We start from the raw sequence: 18,207 nt of genomic DNA on the forward strand, positions 1-18,207 counted from the left end.
TCCCCTTTAGACCTGATTTCATTTCTTTTCATAGGCTCTGTCTCCACCTGTAATGTTATTATCTGTATTCACTTCCATGTTCTTCCCCCAATATTGACGTGTAGGGACTTGTGTTCTTCATCACCCTCCACTCACGGCCCAGGCAGCGCCAAAACCACAGGCAGCACTCAATTTGTATTCCTGAAATACATGAAATATTTCTAACTAAAACTGTAGTACATCGGACACCTTAGGAAAGATCAGATCAGAACAAAGCTTCTACTCTGAGATGACGCAGAAAACGCCTAGGGGGCACAGGTCAGTCCTAAAGTACTGAAATTAATGTCTTGTCTACAAAATATTAACTGTCCCATTAGAGCTAATGAGTAATACCAGTGTATATGAAAATTACTTCTGTTCTTTTTCTCCTTCGTCAAAGTTACCTCCACCTCATGGCAGCAGGGAACCTTACGAGAGTGTCAGAATTCTTTCTCCTGGGACTATCAGAGGCACCGGAACGGCAGCCCCTCCTGTTTGGGCTGTTCCTCTCCATGTACCTGGTCACTGTGCTGGGAAACCTGCTCATCATCCTGGCCGTCAGCTCAGACTCCCGCCTCCACACGCCCATGTACTTCTTCCTCGGCAACCTGTCCTTGGCTGACATCTGTTTCATCACCGCCACCGTCCCAAAGATGCTGGTGAACATCCAGACACACAGCAAAGCCATCGTCTATGCAGGCTGCATCAGCCAGATGTATTTTTTTATACTATTTGCTGTGTTAGACAACTTACTCCTGACCGTGATGGCCTATGACCGGTTTGTGGCCATCTGTCACCCCCTGCACTACACGGTCATCATGAACCCCCGGCTCTGCGGCCTGCTAGTTCTGGTGTCCTGGATCATCAGTGCCCTGGATTCCTTGCTACAATGCGTGATGGTGTTGCGACTGTCCTTCTGTCCAAACTTGGAAATCCCCCACTTTTTCTGTGAACTCAATCAGGTGATCCAACTTGCCTGTTCTGACACCTTTCTTAACAACATGATGATATATTTGTCAGCCGGACTCCTGGGTAGTGGTCCCCTGGCTGGGATCCTTTACTCTTACACTAAGATAGTGTCCTCGTTACGTGCCATCCCATCAGCTCAGGGGAAGTATAAAGCCTTTTCCACCTGTGCATCTCACCTCTCAGTTGCCTCCTTATTTTACGGTACGAGCCTAGGCGTGTATCTCAGCTCTGCAGGGAACCACGGCTCACACTCAAGGGCGGTTGCCTCGGTGATGTACACCGTGGTCACACCCATGCTGAACCCCTTCATCTACAGCCTCAGGAACAGAGACATCAAGGGGGCTCTGAACAGATTCTTTGCAACTGCAGGTAAACAAGGGGCAATTGCCCTGGGGCTGACCAAGTCCCCGTTGTCATAGGACTCGAAGCCCTGTAGTCAGAAACTGCAGTTCTTTAGTCAGATTATGGAAATACATATCGTTCCTTTGATTTCTTTCTTGGAATTTGTATTCACTTTTGTGGGGAACCGCCCTGCCTGGTATCGGGGACTGTAGCCCCGCATGAGCAGGGTCTGACCTGTAAGTCTCAGCCGGAAAACCAGGAATGCTGGCCGGCAGGCATGAACCCATACGGGCACAGGCGGTCCCCCGGGGAAATCAGGCCTGAAGAAGACGGCGTTGTTTCCTTTGAAGCCTCTCCTGCTAAGAATACTCTTTTCTAGTTAATCGAGTTAACGTACACCAGATGTTTAGGTGCAAAGCACAAGGTCGTTCGGACCATCTAGTGTCGTACTGTCCAACAGACCCCGATTGAAGGAGACCCCTATGATCTTGCAAGTGTTTTTCTCTGAACAATGTCTTTTCTCCTTTCATCAACGCTACGTGGCATTGAGTGATGAGCTCCATGGGCATGCTGTGTGCTCCCTAACTTGCTGAGCTCAGTAAAAGCCTAGGGAAGAAGGACATCAGGGCCCTGCTCCTCGGGGGGATCGCCCAGCCTTTCCTCCCCACACAGATCTTGCTGGTGTGGTCTTGATGGTGCTGGCAGATTGATTTCATCCACAGCTCCCGGGAACTTCGCGGGACAAGGTCACCCACACACTTTCTCTCTACAATTTAAGTATCTCACTCCTTTGAAATTTCTTCTTCTGATATCAAATAGTTTTCCTTGATAATCAAAGTCTTTCTTCTTATTTTCCCAAAATTATGTCTTCTCTTGGATATGAAACTTTTAGAAATTTTCATTTCTCTCATGGAGCTCCTTGAATTGTTTCAAAACCATCGAGGACCAGAGGACTCAGATCTTTCCGATTCTCTGGACAGTGCCCGCATCGCTCTGCGCGTGGACAATGCCCGTCTTGCTGCTGAAGCCTCAGAGCCAAGCCCAGGATGGATCACACTGCGGAGAGGGACGTCAAAGGCCTCAGAAAGTTTAATACGCCCCTTTTATTTATTTACTAGAGTTTCCATTAATTGGAATTCAATTTCTCTCAAAATACAAGTACTTCAGTTTATCATGTTTCTGCTCTAGTATATAGACATATTCTCTTCTGTTCATTTTCTCACTCTTATAAAGTTTATCCCCAATTTGAATAAAGTATATTTGGAAGGGCCCATTCATTTCTTGGGGCCACGTGTATTCCCAAGAATAATTTCTTCTCATAGGGTCTCAAGAATTTTCCTTCGTCTTACTGAAAGAATATTCATGAGTTGTTTTACCCACATAAAATAAACTACATGCGTTAACTAAGTCGGTAGGTGTGATGTTTTCAAAGGGAAATGTGAAATACAGTTTCTGCTTTGGTCTCCCATTATGGAATGTTTCAATCCCTTCATTACTCTTACTGATGATAGTGGAGGACAGTGAACACTGGCATCAAAAGCCACGATGAGCGCTTGGCAAGGCCGCGCTTGACCGCTTGCCTCTGCGAGGCACAGCAAACTGGCAGCTGACGGCAGCCGGAGCCTGTGCTGGTTGGGAAGGAAATAGTTAACCGCACGCTTCAGCGGAATGGGACTGCCGCCTTGGCAGAAGAAAGTGGTACCATTTAGGCAGCCTGGGAAACGAATAATGTTCCCCTGCAGCTGCAGAAACGTCCTTGAGCTTCATCTATCCAACCCCATAAAAGAAACGCACAGGCCTCGTTCAGGGTCATTGTCTCTCCATCAGAGGACAATGTCCCACCTGGCCCCCGCTTATTCTTAAACTGTTTTGTGTTGTGTCTTTGGGCTGCGTTGCCTCTTTCTCAAGACCCCACCGCCCCCACTCAGGGGCCTCCGCTCCGCGCCGGCCGCAGCAGGTAATGTGTCTTTCACTTTGTTCGGTTTAGTCTTGGACCCCTGCTTTTCTTCTCTCATTCCATTCGGTCTCTGTACTGCCTACCATTGCCCCTGGCAACCATCGATTATCAAATACGAAGCCCTGGGCAGAGTCCATATGCAAACACAAATGTGTTAAACAGATTGACCTAATATGAGCTTTAGTCAAAGTCGACCTTAGAGAAGGAGATCCAGCCAAGATGGAGGCACAGGCTGACATGCTTTGCTTCCTCACCCAACCAATAGAAGGATAACAACCAATTTAGAAACAAAAGACAACAAGACCTTCCAAAAAAATCAAACGGCATGGAAGTCCAACAACCAAGGAGTTAAAGAAACATTCATCCAGCCTGGTAAGAGAGTAGGAGATGGCGGTGGAGAGGACCCATGGCAAGGCAGCGGCCGGTGGACCGGGGCAGGCGATCCACCATTTCCGCAGGGAAAAGCTCGGAGGAACAGCGAGGAGAGCGAGACAGACCATGGAACCCAGGGTTTCGCCAAGGGGAAGCTAAAGACTGAAATTCCCAGGCTGTAAACACATGTGGAGGTTGTGGCAGCCGGAGAAACTCACAGCCTCACAGGAGAGTCTGTTGGAGGAGCACACAGAGTCCTAGAATGTACAGAAACCCACGCACCTGCCAATCAGCACCTGAAAGAACACAACCGCTTGTGGAAAGTGAGGGGAAGTGGGGCGAGAGCCGAGCGAGCGCCACGATACAGTGCAGAGGGTTGCCCCACCTGGCACATACCTAAGGCTCCGCCCCTTACAATGTAACAGGTGCACCGAGACAAAGGAACGTGGCCCACATGAAAGAACAGATCAACACACCAGAAAAAAGAGCTAAGCGATGAGGAGATAGGCAACCTACCTGATGCAGAGTCCAAAACACTGAGAATCAGGATGCTCACAGAATTGACTGAGCTCAGCCGCAAAATGAAGAAAGAAATGAAGGCAGAACAAAGTGAAATGACGGAAAACATAAGGGGAAGCAACAGGAAAGGGAAGGAAACTGGAACGCAAATTAACCCTTTGGAACAAAAGGAAGAAACAGACATCCAACTGGAACAGAATGAAGAAACAAGAATTCAGAAACATGAGGAGAGACTTAGACACCTCTGGGGCAACTTGAAATGCTCCAACATCTGAATCGTACGGGTGCCAGAAGGAGAGGAAGAGCAAGAAATGGAACACTTAGGCGAAAAAATTATGAAGGAGAACATCCCCGGTCTTGAAAAGGAAATAGACTTCCAGAAAGCACAGGAATCCCAGAGAGTCCCAAAGAAATGGGACCCAAGGAGCAACACACCAAGACACATCAGAATTAAGTTACCCAACATTAAGATCAGAGGATCTTAAAAGTAGCAAGAGGAAAGGAGAGAGTTACCTACGAAGGAGTTCCCGTAAGGCTATCCGCTGATTTCTCAAAAGACACCTGGCAGGCAAGAAGGGGCCGGAAAGAAATACTCAAAGTCAAGAAAGGCAAGGACCTACATCCAAGATTACTCTATCCAACAAAGCTATCCTTTAGAATGGAAGGGCAGATAAAGCGCTTCCCAGATAAGGTCAAATTAAAGGAGTGCATCATCTCCAAGGCCTTTCTATTTGAAATGTTAAAGGCGTTTCTCTAAGACAAAGAAGGAGATCAAAAACTAGGAGCAGTGAAATGACAATAAACTCACAACAATTAACAACTGAACCTAAAAAACATGAAATGAACTAAGCAAACAACTAGAAGAGGAACAGAATCACAGACATGGAGATCACATGGAGGGTTATCAGTGGGGAGGAGGAGGAGAATGGGGAAAGGTACAGGGAATAAGACACATAATACACAGGCGCAAAATAGACGGGGGGTTAAGGAGAGTGTAGGACACGGAGAAGCCAAAGAACTCAGAGCTACAACCATGGACAAGAACTCAGTCGGTGGGTGGAGGGGCCTCCTTGAGGGTGGGAGGGTGCAAGGAGGAGGGGGTTAAAAGGAGAAAAAAATGGGGACAACTGTAGTCGCATACTTAACAAAATATACTTTAAAATAACTTTATAATGTTTAAAATTAACTTTAGAGGCCCTGGCTGGTGTGGATTGGCGGACTGAGGCCTGGCCTGAGAACCAAAGGGTCGCCAGGTCTGTTCCCAGTCAGGGCACATGCCTGGGTTGCAGGCCAGGTCCCCAGTAGGAGAAGAAAAAGGCAACCACACATGGATGTTTTTCTCCCTCTCTTTCTCCCTCACATCCCCTTCTCTAAACATAAATAAATAAACTTTTCTAAAAATTCATTAAAACTGACCTTAGAGGTAGGAGCACATTACTTACTCAAATACTCTAGGAAATATCATTTTCATGCTATAATACACTCCTGATGTACAGAAGAGAGATATTATGTGCGAGAACCTATTTTCATGGAGGTGAACCACGCTTAGTGTATTTTACATTTTATCACCAAATTATATTCCTGTTTCTTCTTCAGATTTACAATATTATGCACAAGTATGATTCCTCTATGGATGTCAACAAACAATCTCCACCTTTCTACATATTGGCCTACTTACTACATGGACAGTGAATGAACTAGGTCAATATCATTCATCCATATCTCCTCATGCACAGGAACATCTTCCATCTCCCTGACCCGAGGATGAGGCACAAAAGAGCGTGAATTCCTACCCAGTCCCGTGATTCAGGGTCACCAGTATTATGCTAAACATGCAAATCCTTCCAACCTATCCTCCTTATCTGTAAGGAAACTTAAATAGTGTTTCTCACTCATCCAGTTATCCAAAATAAACTTGAATAGGTTTCTGGTCAAGATGGCGGATATAAATCAGGAAGGCAGTGGCTGAGGAGTGAGGGGTCTTAGCCCCACCCCATCCCCCCAGCCCAGGGTTCCATGTCAGGGAAAGAAGCCCCCATACCTTCTGGCACTAAAAAAAGTGGAGACTGCAGCTGAGGAAGATGAAAACTCCTGGAGCCCCAGGCAGTTCCTCTTTAGAACCCATGCGGGGACTTGCTCAGACTCACTCTCTAGGACCCAGCGCCAGGTCAGCAGGTTGAAAGGCGCGAGAGACACACGGAGGAGCTGAATTGTTTGGCGTCAGGGTGAGAGCGGCAGGGGCAGCTTTCTCCCAGACACATGTGCTGGCAGCGGCCACGGTTCCCCTGATGGGCCCTCGCCCCGCAGAGCTGGCGGGCAGGTGCCATATCTGAGATTCCTTCAAACGGCCCACACTCTCTGCCTCAAAACCCGCCCCACCCAACATTCAGTCGCCCAAACTATTTCCAGTGGTTTTCCATACAAAAACTTACCTGTCTCCTGCTGCAGAATTTCCTAAATTTTCTCAAACAGGCTGTAGCTGATATTAGCAAGCCCAGTACCACTGGCTAAGTGGCTCCAGGCCAGGAAGAAGAGTAGCCGCCCTGGGTCTCAGCTTGCCTCACCAAAGCACCTCTAAGCCCAGCACAAGCAGCAGCCGACCGCAGGGAGCTTATGCCGGATGACCCTGGGCAGCACACAGAGGGTGGCTGACCTTGGCCTGTCCCTTGTCGGAGGCCTCCGAGCCAGCACACCCGGTGGACAGCTTCAGACCACATCAGAGCACCACCACCCAACCACCTCTGCAAGGGACACACTCACGGGGAAAACTCAGCAGGCACCCGAGCCCTGCTGAAGCCAGGCCTGCTCTGCGGAGTGGACTCCAGCACAGCTGATCCTCCACGCTGATTGGAGGCTGGTGGTCTTCGGGCACAACCACCCCCTGCAACGGACCGGCCTTGTTAAATCCCTCCCTTACACGTGCTAACAGCAGCCAAGGCTCAACGACAAGTGGAGGCCATACACAGCCTACACGGTGCGCACATGGTAAGTACCCGTCTTGGGTGATAGGGGAGGCTCTGCCACCGGACCTCTCAGGACACCTACCACCCTCGACCACTCTGCTAAGGCAGGAGATGTAGCAGCTCCATCCAATACATAGGAACAAACACAAGGAGGCTGCCAATGTGAGGACGCAAACAAGCAAACATGCCACAGAAGGCAGGACAGAAAAAAACTCGAGAAAAAGAGCTAAACAAAAGGGAGACAAGCAATCTGCTAGAGGCACCGTTCAAAACACTCTCTCTAAGGACGCTCAGTGAACTTAGGGAGGACTTCAGCAGCATAAAACCAGATCCAGTCATAGATAACTAATACTGCAATTAAAATAAAGATGATGTACAGAAAATGAACACTAGCGTGGCTGAGCTGAGAATCACGTCAGTGATTTGAAATATAAGGAAAAACTATAGACCCAATCAGAACAGCAAGAACAAAAAGGAATCTTAACATATGAGAACAGATAAAGGATCCTCTGGGAGAAAATCCAGCACAGCTGCATTCGCACCATGGAGGTGCCAAGAGGAGAACGGAGACCATGAAATGGAAAACTCAGTTGAAAAAATAATGTAGAAAATTCGCCTCTGTTGGTATATGAAATAGATGTAATGGATGTCCAGACATATTTCCATTGATTTGAGACAGTGAGAGAGAGAAAGAGAGGTGGTGGGAAGCGGGGAGAAAGGAGTGAGGGAGACTGCAGAGTGTGCTCTTAGGACCAGCACCTGCTGCATCAGCACCGCCCGGGAACAGGTTTGGCTCAAAGAATCTCGGGGCCCAGCAGGACCTGCATTTGAACTATAATCCTGGTTGACTTACATGCACATTGAAGTTGGAGAAGTGCTGGCCTGGACTAAGCTTTCTCACCTTCTCACATCAACAACATGGGTGGGATAATTATTTGTCTTATACTGTAGGTGCTTAGCAGCCTCCCTCTGCACATTGGGAAATATCTCCAAGGGCAAAACCATCTCAGGTAGAGAACCACTGGCCCCCAGTTTGGAAACAAGAAGCAACCTGACAGAGTCTACCCAAGCCCATCCCTCACTAGGTTCATAACTTAGAGCAAATTGCTAACTGCTTCAGGCCCCATTTCTGCAAAGGGAAGAGAGTTCATAATAGAAATGCTCACGGAACGGACTTCACAGAAATGAAAACAGGCACAGTCTGTAGGGAATACGCTCAGATTATACGGCATAAAACTATCGAAGGGTATCTCTCAGAGTTAACAATATATTAGAATGAGGCACTACATGACAGCTCTTAATTTGTGAAATAAATACAAAATCCTTAATTATTATGACAGTCAGGACACCAAAGAGGGTGATGGCCAGGGTTCCTTTCCAAAGGAACGCAGCTGCCCCCTCATTGACGAGGGGACAGTAATTCTCTGGAGACATCAGGGCTGTGTCCCCACCACCAATCGGTGCTTTCAGGATCCAAGTGACCTGATCCTGAGGGGTTCCATCGTCTCAGACTGGGGGGGGAATGTTAACTCGGTGTTGGAGTAGGAACGTAGGAGGTGAGTGTACTTGAACAATAATTTTAAAAATATTTTTTTGAAAGAAAGAAAGAATGAAAGTAGGAGGTGAGATGTGGGAAGCAGGTGAGATCCAAGACAGAGTCACAAAAGCTAAACTCGCCTGGCTTCTCACATGGTCTTTTGGGATCTGAGAATCATTAGGAAACATTTTCTCTGTTTATTCCAGAGGCCCAGAGGGGAATCCTGTCCTTAGATGCTGGAATAACACAAGGGAAATGTGCCTGAGGAGAACATACCCGGAGCGCAGTAAACACCTCCCCGTGCAGTCCCTCAGCCTGTACAATGTAGCTGCACAACGCGGTTGCTGCTGTTGATTCCCAAGTCTGGCTCAGCAACGGGTGCTTCACTCCTTCCGGCTGTCCTGCGTGGGACAGAGCTTCCGACTCCAAATCAACCCTCCAGGGAGAAATTCTAACTTCCCAACAGAGAGAGACCTCCGTTTCAGAAAGCCCGTCCAGGAGACTCGGAGAGCCTGGTAGGTGCATGCGGAAAGGGTCAGAGAGGCTGGGACCCGAGGACGTTTACCTGAGTCACTGCGAGCCTAGTGAGCCCAGCCTGACACCGGATATCTCTGCTGGTATTCTCGGTTAAAGACTTATTTTATACATAATTTACAGAATACGTTAGTGAGGATGTGTCTGTTTGATTCTGCCCTCCAGGCCCACAGCTGACAAGGAAGTGAGGGGACAGGGCGTCCGGTGGGGTGACGCTGCACAATGAGCAAGATGCGTGAAAAGGTTGCGGGAAAATGTAAACAACTGTGAGCAGTTCGGGGAGAAGGAAACAGACATTGAGGGCGGAGGGCAGTGCAGTGAGTGAGGGCGTTTGCACTGAATTTCTAAGCCACGGTGATTTCAGCCTGTGTTGCAGTCGCTGAAAGATCCAGCCCAGGGAGCCAGACAGCACCTCGCAGCAGCAGGTGGTGAGACAGACATTGCAGTGTCTCCTTTCAGGCTGAGCATTCACATGAGAAAATATTTAATAAGTCTAAAAAAGCACTAAATCGTTTTACTTCATTACTGGTGAGGCTGCACATCTTTTGGACTTTACACCCTTTTACTTCCTATATTAGAAGACTCACTACTACTTCCTGTCCCACACTCAGCCTTCTCCCGCAGAGGTCCCCATGGCTCTCTGCTTTGAATGAGAGAGCCTGTCATGCCCTCGGGGAATGCAAATTGAGGACTGACCGACCTCTAGCCAAAGAGTATAGTGTGCTGAGCAACAAGTATGGAGATTTCAGTGATGAAAACATTAAAGTCATTCACTGTACCTTAAATCTTAAAGACACCAAGGCGTCCTCAGTCGCAACATTTGCATTTATGCCGTGAGGACTTTACTGTCCGGGCTAGTGCGGTGGAAATCTCCAAATCATTTTAAAATTTCATTTCTACTTCTTATGGATTTTAAAGTAAAACGCCTACCCAAGGAGGCTAACGAAGGCGGAGACTTGAACTCAGCCCCCGCAGCGGGCGTCCCTGAGTGACGGACCCTCTTAGACCGCCGGGGCTGCGGGGAGGCGCTCCCACGCTGGCTGCTCCCCGTGAGCACAGGGGTGCGCGTGCAGTTCTAGGCGTCAGGGCCTGGCACGGGCCTCGCTGGCTGATCTCTAGGTGCCTGCAGGGCCGGGTTCCTCCGAGAGCCTCAGGGGAGAAGCTGTGTTCTCCCACCTGCAGGTTGTGCCCCGACCGCCTGCGTCCCTGGCTCAGGGCCCTTCCTCCTTCGTCAGAGCCAGCAGGGCCGCGTTTTCTCCTGGGCTCCCTCTCTGCATCTAGGGGCGCGCCGTGCTGACCTTACTCCTCTTGCTCATATCTACCCAGAACTCAGCTGATTGGCAGCCCTGCTCCATCTGCTACCCTCCTCCTCCCCTTGCCTTAAAAAAAATAACATATTCAAACATACTGGGAATTAGGATGGAATATCTTTTAGAGGATTTTCCTGCCTGCTACAAGTTGTTTTTCATAGTGTATTGTTCTGTGTCACTCAAGGGCCTCTACGTAAAGGAAACACAGACTCAATCATAGCCTGTGGAACGAGTGACTACACTGTTCCTTCAAAACTCCATGTAGAGACAATATTTGGACATAGGAACTAAAATGACCTGCAGCTAAGTCCAACACAGACTCACAGGACTCACAGCTTTTATTCTCCGGGACTGGCCCATCAGCAGCACCTGGGCGCCTGTCCGACACGCAGCTTCTCTGAGCCTGAAGGACCTGCTGAATCCGATTCTGCACTTGAACTCGGATCCTGAGGACTTCACATGCACATTGAAATGGGAGACGTGCTGGTCTCATTAGATTCCGTAACCTTTCACCACTGACTTGTGGGGAGGGCTATGGACTCGGGTACGTGTTCTTATTTGTTTGTGTGTGAATTGGAGGTATTCGGTGGTATCCCTACAGGCCTTACCTGATACCCTAGGGGCAAAGTCATTTCTGGTTGAGACCCACTGACTAGAAGCAACCTGAAAAAATTGTTAGCAAGGCCCATCGCTTACTCTGGTATTACCTTTGAGCAAATAGCTAACCCCCTTCAGCGCCTCCCTAAGGCCTTGGCCCTGGCCGTTCCCTCTGCCGGGCACACACTTGCCCGCCTCACCTTGACCTCCCTCCCTTTCTCCCTTGAGGTCTGTGCTCTCATGTCACCTTGTTGGCAGGTTCTGCCTGAAAGCCCATGAAAAATACAATGGCCTAGTCACTTCTCCTTTAGACCTGCTTCATGTTTCATTCATAGGGTCTGTCACCATCTGTAATGTTACATCTATTTCAATTTTTTGGCCTTTATAATCTTTTCCCAACCTTGACGTGCAGGACGTGTGTTCTTCATCACCCCCCACTCGTAGCCCTGACCGTGCTGAAAACACGGTCAGCACTCAATTTATATTCCTGAAATACATGAAATACTTCTAATTAAAACTGTACTATAACAGACACCTTAGAAAAAAGTAAATTTGGTCAAAAATTGCAACAGAGACGACACGAAAATCCTGAGGGGACAGTTGTGTCTCAAATTACTGAAGTTAATTTCTTGACTGCAAAATGTAAACGGTAGCGTTAGACTTATATGAGTAATACCAGTGTATATGAAAATTACTTCTGTTCTTTTTCTCCTTCTTGAAAGTCACCTCCACCTCATGGCAGCAGGGAACCTTACGAGAGTGTTGGAGTTTCTTCTCCTGGGACTTTCAGAGGCACCGGAACTGCAGCCCCTCCTGTTTGGGCTGTTCCTCTCCATGTACCTGGTCACTGTGCTGGGAAACCTGCTCATCATCCTGGCCGTCAGCTCAGACTCCCGCCTCCACACGCCCATGTACTTCTTCCTCTGCAACCTGTCCTTGGCTGACATCTGCTTCACCTCCACCACCATCCCGAAGATGCTGGTGAACATCCAAGCACACAGCAAAGCCATCGCCTACGCAGGCTGCATCGCCCAGATGGGTTTTTTCATGCTCTTTGCTGTGTTGGATGACCTCCTCCTGACCGTGATGGCCTATGACCGGTTTGTGGCCATCTGCCACCCGCTGCACTACACGGTCATCATGAACCCCCGGCTCTGTGGGCTGCTCGTTCTGCTGTCCTGGATCATCAGTGCCCTGCATTCCTTGCTGCAAAGCTTGATGGTGTTGCGACTGTCCTTCTGCTCAGACTTGGAAATCCCCCACTTTTTCTGTGAACTCAATCAGATGACTCAACTTGCCCGTTCTGAGAACTTTCTTAACGGCTTAGTGATATTTCTGGCAACTGGGCTGCTGGGTGGTGGTCCCCTGGCTGGGATCCTTTACTCTTACTCTAAGATAGTGTCCTCCATACGTGCAATCCCATCAGCTCAGGGGAAGTATAAGGCGTTTTCCACCTGTGCGTCTCACCTCTCCGTGGTCTCCTTATTTTACGGTACGAGCCTAGGCGTGTACCTCAGCTCTGCCGCCACGCACAGCTCACAGTCAAGTGCAGTCGCCTCCGTGATGTACGCCGTGGTCACACCCATGCTCAACCCCTTCATCTACAGCCTCAGGAACAGAGACATAAAAGGGGCTCTCAAAAGATTCGCTGTGGTGGCAGGTAAACAAGGGACGATCATCCTGAGGCCAAAAAAGTATCCTTGCTTTCTTGGCCCCAAGAATCAAAACTAGAAATTGTGATTCTTTAATTAGTTTTTGGGTTTTTGAACTTGCTCCTCTTATTTCTGTCCTGGAATTTACTTTGTTTGTTTCAACTTCTCTATGCAATTTAAGTCACCATTTTATTAAGCTTTCTACTTTGCCTACTAAATAGACAGTTTTTCTTTTTTCCCTTTTTCCTAAAATCAAAAAAAGTTCTCCAACCTTGATCAGATATATTTGGACGTTTTTATGTATTTCTGTGGCAACACTGATGTCTTTAGAATAATTTCATCCTGAGCAGTACACTGGGTCTGGCAGAAGTGAGGCCTGTTTGAGAGTGGCTGGTAGGGCATGTGAATGTCTCACACGAGACAGACAGCAATGTCAACATTTCCCCTAAAATCTCATATAGTGTGTTTGAGTGTGATATTGTTTTCTTACAGGATTACATGCTTATGATTTTGTAATAAAAGATTTTGTAACAAAAAAAAGGACATTATTTGTGTGGGACCCTCTATATAATTTTAAGTAATTTGTTCTTCTTTTGTACATAGAACAGTAATAAGTGGTATGACTATTGTGGGAATATTTCACTTGGCTACTAAGTCCTTTAGATAATTTCATTCCACAACAATCAAACCTCGCTTTTTCCTATGTGTCCTCATCCTTTGCACATCAGTACCTCGGGGGCTGTTCCTAATGACGTAGATTGATCGCTGTGCCCTGTGAGTCTCCGCCTGTTGACAGTGACGCTTCAGGGTAGGAAGGCCTGGGCACCAGCCCTGGGTCCTGCTACTCTTCCTCAGACCGGTCACTGTTGTGGCGGGATGACCTCCTGTGGTCCTTGTTATAATTGCAACAACCTTCACGCAGACTATGAAAACGAAAGGCTTATTATGCTCAGGACCAGCAACACGAAAGCCACAAAGGAGGGGTGTGTGTGTGTGTGTGTGTGTGTCTGTGAGTGCGTCCCTCTGTGTGTGAAGAGAGAGAGAGAGAGAATGGACTTGGCCTGAAGGGCCCCGCCTGTCCTGGGTTCCAAGAGCAGGACAGTAGATTCTGTTTTCACTGGCCAATTCAAAACATAAGAGTGGGACTTAGGGCAGGAAAATGAAGGGCAGGGTCCCCATGTGGTCAGTTGGAGGTTACTCAGAGCTCTCTAAAAGAGAAGGTTAGAACACGTTAATTCTTGTATAAAAAGTGGGAAAATAATGTGTGTTCCTGTGTGTAATTCCACATGAACTTTGTTCCCGGATCGATCCCTTTGATCTTATCCAGATGGCTTCTAATTAAAAATACAAGTGCTTATCTTTCAAGGTCCAAAACAGAGCTAATAGCTTTATTTAAAAACAGAAAGCCCACTCCATGGTCGGGGGCAACGCCGGCGCTTACGCCGCAGCCGGGTCCCGCGTCTGGCACCCTGATGACCTGAGGTGCACGGCTTTGAAAAGAAGGCTCAGTCAGGTACTTACGCTACACACATGCTACTGCGCTTTACACCTAATTGCCAGGTTTTCTTGTCCTCTTCAGCTGCGGGGGGCAGAATACCTACCATCGTCCCTGGCAAAACTTGATTATCAAATATACGTCTCCTAGTAGAGTTTATTTGGAAACTTATGTGACAGGTTTCCAAGACAGAAAGAGAAAATGAAGTGTACGTGACATTCTGGCCTAAGGATGAGGGAAGGCACCTGAGGCTTCAGGAGGGAGGAAGGACATTGCAGGACAATGAGAAGAGCAGATGTTCAGCAATGAGAAATTGGGCCTGCCCTTTGCAAATGTCATAAGAAGTTATCTCTGATAATAACTGATTCTGGGCAAGACCCCCAATTTAAATTCTTTACAGGAGAGCTGGAAGTTCCTCTTGGACCCTCCAGGGTCTCTATTGCATTCAGTTACAAAATAATCCACATACATCTTTTGGGGTGACTCATTCTAGACCCTTACAATAGTGACCCAGTGTCACTCTTTTCCATGTGGCTGTCCAGTTTTCTCAGCACCATTTATTGAAGAGACTGTCCTTTCCCCCATTGTATACTCATGCCTCCTTTCCCTGGTTTCATGACCTGATCGGCGTGGGTTTGCTTATGGGCTCTCTATTCCCTTCCATTGTTGTGTATCTGTTTCCACGCCTGTACCATACGGCTTTAACTACTATAGCTTTGTAATATACTTTGAAATCAGGGGATGTGTTACCCTCAGCTATGGTTCACCTTCCAATATATATTGGACAGTCAGGATGTTATGTGGCTTCATGCAAATTTTAGGATTGCTTATTCTATTTCTGTGAAAAAATGACATTGGAACTTGATAGAGATTGAATTAGATCTGTTGATCACTTTGGGTATGTTTACAAAAAATTCAACCTAGTAATTCTGAAGATCGAATTGGCATTATTAAGTGGGTCGTGGATCAGGTAGCAACCTATCTAATGACACAGAGAAAGGTCAGAGGGCATGTACAGAGCTGAGAGTTTTTGTACGCAAATGGGTGGGGCAAGAAAGCTACTGACAACAAAAAGTAAAGAATTATTTTGAGACCATGACATCTCTCCTTTGGAGAAGAGAAGGAGAAGGATTACTATCTTACAAATTCCCTCTTCCTTCTATGAGCAAGTGTGAAGGGCCCACGTGACAGTAGATTTCACTACTTGTCTGAATCATTAAATCCAAAAAGTTTCCGGGAAATGCTGAAACTTCCATTAGATCCAGTATCAAATCGAGACTGGTCATCATGGCTTTTACTGGAATGATGTCATTTAGGGCCTGTGGTTTTCCCTTTAACAGTAATATGGACATTTAACAAAATTAATTTTTCCAAGCCATAAACAAAGAATATCTTACTTTCTAACTGTGCCTGTATCAGTATCTTCCAGCAATGTTTTATAGTTTATTTCCAGATATTTTAATCTTTTTGATACAATTGGAAATGAAACTGTTTTCTTAATTTCGGACTGTTCATTATTTCATGTATTGACATAATAGATTTCTCTATATTGATTTTGTATGCTACATCTTTACTAAACTTGTTTATTAATTCGAACAGATTTTAAAAAATAGTTTGTTGCAGGATAACAAAATAAACAGGGCATATTAAAAATGCAACATTTGCTGACTTAAAGGAGTCATACAAAAGTTAAGAGTACGCACTGCACAGGTTCATTTAGATAGAATTCAAGAAGAGGCAGAAACACTTTAATTGCTCTGTTATATAATTAAAAAAATGTAAACACCTCAATCTTCTTTTCCTATCATTGATGGTGTTACGGAATAATAAACCTAATACCAGTGGACATTGGCACATATGAATATGACGTTTTGAATGGAAGTCCCACGACTGCAGAAGTAAAGAAGAAACAACAGCGAGACTGTAGGGAGGGGCAGAGACACGGAACAGGCTGGTCCCACACCCACACGGAGCCGATGTAAATCACGAGGGTAGTGGCTGAGGAGTGAGGGTGCCCAGCCCCACACCATGCCCCCAGCCCAGCGGACCAGTGTTGGGGGGAAGTCCCCGTAATGTCTGGCTGTAACAAACGGCAGGGATCGAGGCTGAGGAAGGTGAAAACACCTGGAGCCCCAGGCTGCTCCTCTTAAAGCACCCGAGCGGGGACTTACTCAGACTCACTCTCCCTGAGCTCCAGCGCAAGCTCAGCAGCTTGAAGGCATCAGAGAGACACAGGGAGGAGCTGGATTGTTTGGCCTCCGGGTGAGAGCTGCAGGGGCAGCTTTCTCCCAGACAGAAGCGCGCGCAGAGGCCTCTGCGCCGCTGTTGGGCCCTCGCCCCGCAGAGCCGGCAAGTTGGTGACGTACCTGAGACTCCTTCAACCCGACTCGCACTCTGGTCCGACCCTAGGGATTCCCTCAAACGCTACCCCACTGAACGCTCGGGCCCTCCCAAGCCATTTCCAGGGGGCTTCCATACAAAAGGCTTGTCCTGTCTCATGCTTCAGATTTCCCTAAATTCTCTCAAAGAAGCTGTATCTGATCTAAGCGAGCCCAGTACCACTGGCTACGTGGCTCCAGGCCCAGCACTGCAAGAGCCGGCCTCGGTTCACACTTGGCCTCACCTAAGCACCTGTCAGCCCAGCACAGGTAGACGCAACTGCAGGGAGCTTTTGTCAGATGACCCTGGGCAGCACACAGAGGGTGGCTGGCCTTGGCCCGCACCAATGGGAGGCCCCCGAGCCAGCACACCCAGTGGACAGCTTCAGACCACAGCAGAGCACCACCACCCAACCACCCCCACAAGGGACACACTCAAGGGGAAAACGCAGCAGGCACCCGAGCCCTGCTGAAGCAAGGCCTGCTCTGTGCAGCGAGCTCCTGCACAGCTGATCCTCCACGCTGGCTGCAGGTAGGTAGTCAGCGGGCACAGCCAGCCCCTGCTACCCATCGGCCTTGTTGAATCCCTCCCATAGACAAGCTAACAGCAACTGAGGCTCAACTCCAAGTGTAGTGTGTACACAGCCCATGTCGTACGCACACGTTAAGTACCCGTATTGGGTGAGAGGGGAGGCTGTGCCAATGGACCCCTCCGGACGCCTGCTACATGAGGCCACTCTACTGAGCCTGAGAGACAGAGCAGCTCTGTCTCATACATAGTAACAAACACAAGCAGGCTGCCAACAGGAGGAGACAAAGAAAACCGCCCAGAAGAGAAACAGAAAAAAATCTCTATAAAAACAACCAAATGAAGACAAGCAATCTATTAGATGCACAGTTCAAAACAGTGGTTATATGGATGTTCAGTAAACTTAGTGAGGGCCTCAACAGCATCAAAAAAGATCCAGTCAGAAATAAAGGATACAATAATTGAAATAAAGAGTGATTTACAGGATATAAACAGTAGAGTAGCTGAAGCTGAGAATAAAAACGACGATGTGAAATACAACAAAAAATGTATACCCAATCAAAACAGCAACAAAAAAAGAATCTAAAAAATGAGAATAGAATAAGGAACCGCAAGGGCAACAGGCAGACCATCATTCACATCATGGGGGTGCCATAAGGAGAAGAGAGGGAGCAAGAAATTGAAAATTGATTTGAAAAAATCATGATGAAAATTTCCCTACATTGGTGTAGGAAACAGATCTAGAACTCCACGACATGTTTCCAGGGATTTGAGACAGGAGGGCGGGGACAGAGAGAGAGAGAGAGAGAGAGAGAGGAGAGAAAAAAGAGAGAAACATTTGTGAAGGAGAGAAAGGTCGACCTGTCTCCACGCGCATGACCGCAACCGAGAATCAAACTCTAGTCTGACCGTCACACGGCCACCGCCTTCCTCCTCAGAGTGTGGTGCACAGAGCAGCACCTGCAGCATCAGCACCGCCTGGGAACGTGTTTGATTCACAGAAACTGCGTCCACCAGGACCTGCAGCTGCACTGT

The 18,207-nt window shown here is 47.6% G+C and overlaps 2 protein-coding genes across 2 annotated transcripts; both read left to right on the forward strand.

Moving 5' to 3' along the window:
* Positions 1-418: 418 nt before the first annotated feature.
* LOC129074907 (olfactory receptor 7A10-like) lies at positions 419-1,406 on the forward strand. Its single transcript, XM_054578802.1, has one exon. The coding sequence runs from the start codon at positions 432-434 to the stop codon at positions 1,404-1,406; it is 975 nt and encodes a 324-aa protein (XP_054434777.1). The 5' UTR covers positions 419-431.
* Positions 1,407-11,853: 10,447 nt separating this feature from the next.
* Positions 11,854-18,166, forward strand: LOC129074908 (olfactory receptor 7A10-like). Its single transcript, XM_054578803.1, has 3 exons — positions 11,854-12,778; positions 16,851-16,913; positions 18,111-18,166. Exons 1-3 carry the CDS (start codon positions 11,854-11,856, stop codon positions 18,164-18,166), a joined length of 1,044 nt encoding a protein of 347 aa, XP_054434778.1.
* Positions 18,167-18,207: the final 41 nt, after the last annotated feature.

This window comes from Pteronotus mesoamericanus, unplaced genomic scaffold (genome assembly GCF_021234165.1).
Source record: "Pteronotus mesoamericanus isolate MK-2021 breed Mesoamerican mustached bat unplaced genomic scaffold, CSHL_Meso_final contig_502, whole genome shotgun sequence".
NCBI lineage: Eukaryota > Metazoa > Chordata > Mammalia > Chiroptera > Mormoopidae > Pteronotus > Pteronotus mesoamericanus.

Coding starts and splice junctions, on each gene's coding strand:
- LOC129074907 (XM_054578802.1), top strand. CDS start 432: ATGGCAGCAGGGAACCTTACGAGAGTGTCAGAATTCTTTCTCCTGGGA.
- LOC129074908 (XM_054578803.1), top strand. CDS start 11,854: ATGGCAGCAGGGAACCTTACGAGAGTGTTGGAGTTTCTTCTCCTGGGA. Junction 12,779..16,850: donor AAGATTCGCTGTGGTGGCAG/GTAAACAAGGGA, acceptor CTCCAGGCCCAG/CACTGCAAGAGCCGGCCTCG. Junction 16,914..18,110: donor CACCTGTCAGCCCAGCACAG/GTAGACGCAACT, acceptor CTTCCTCCTCAG/AGTGTGGTGCACAGAGCAGC.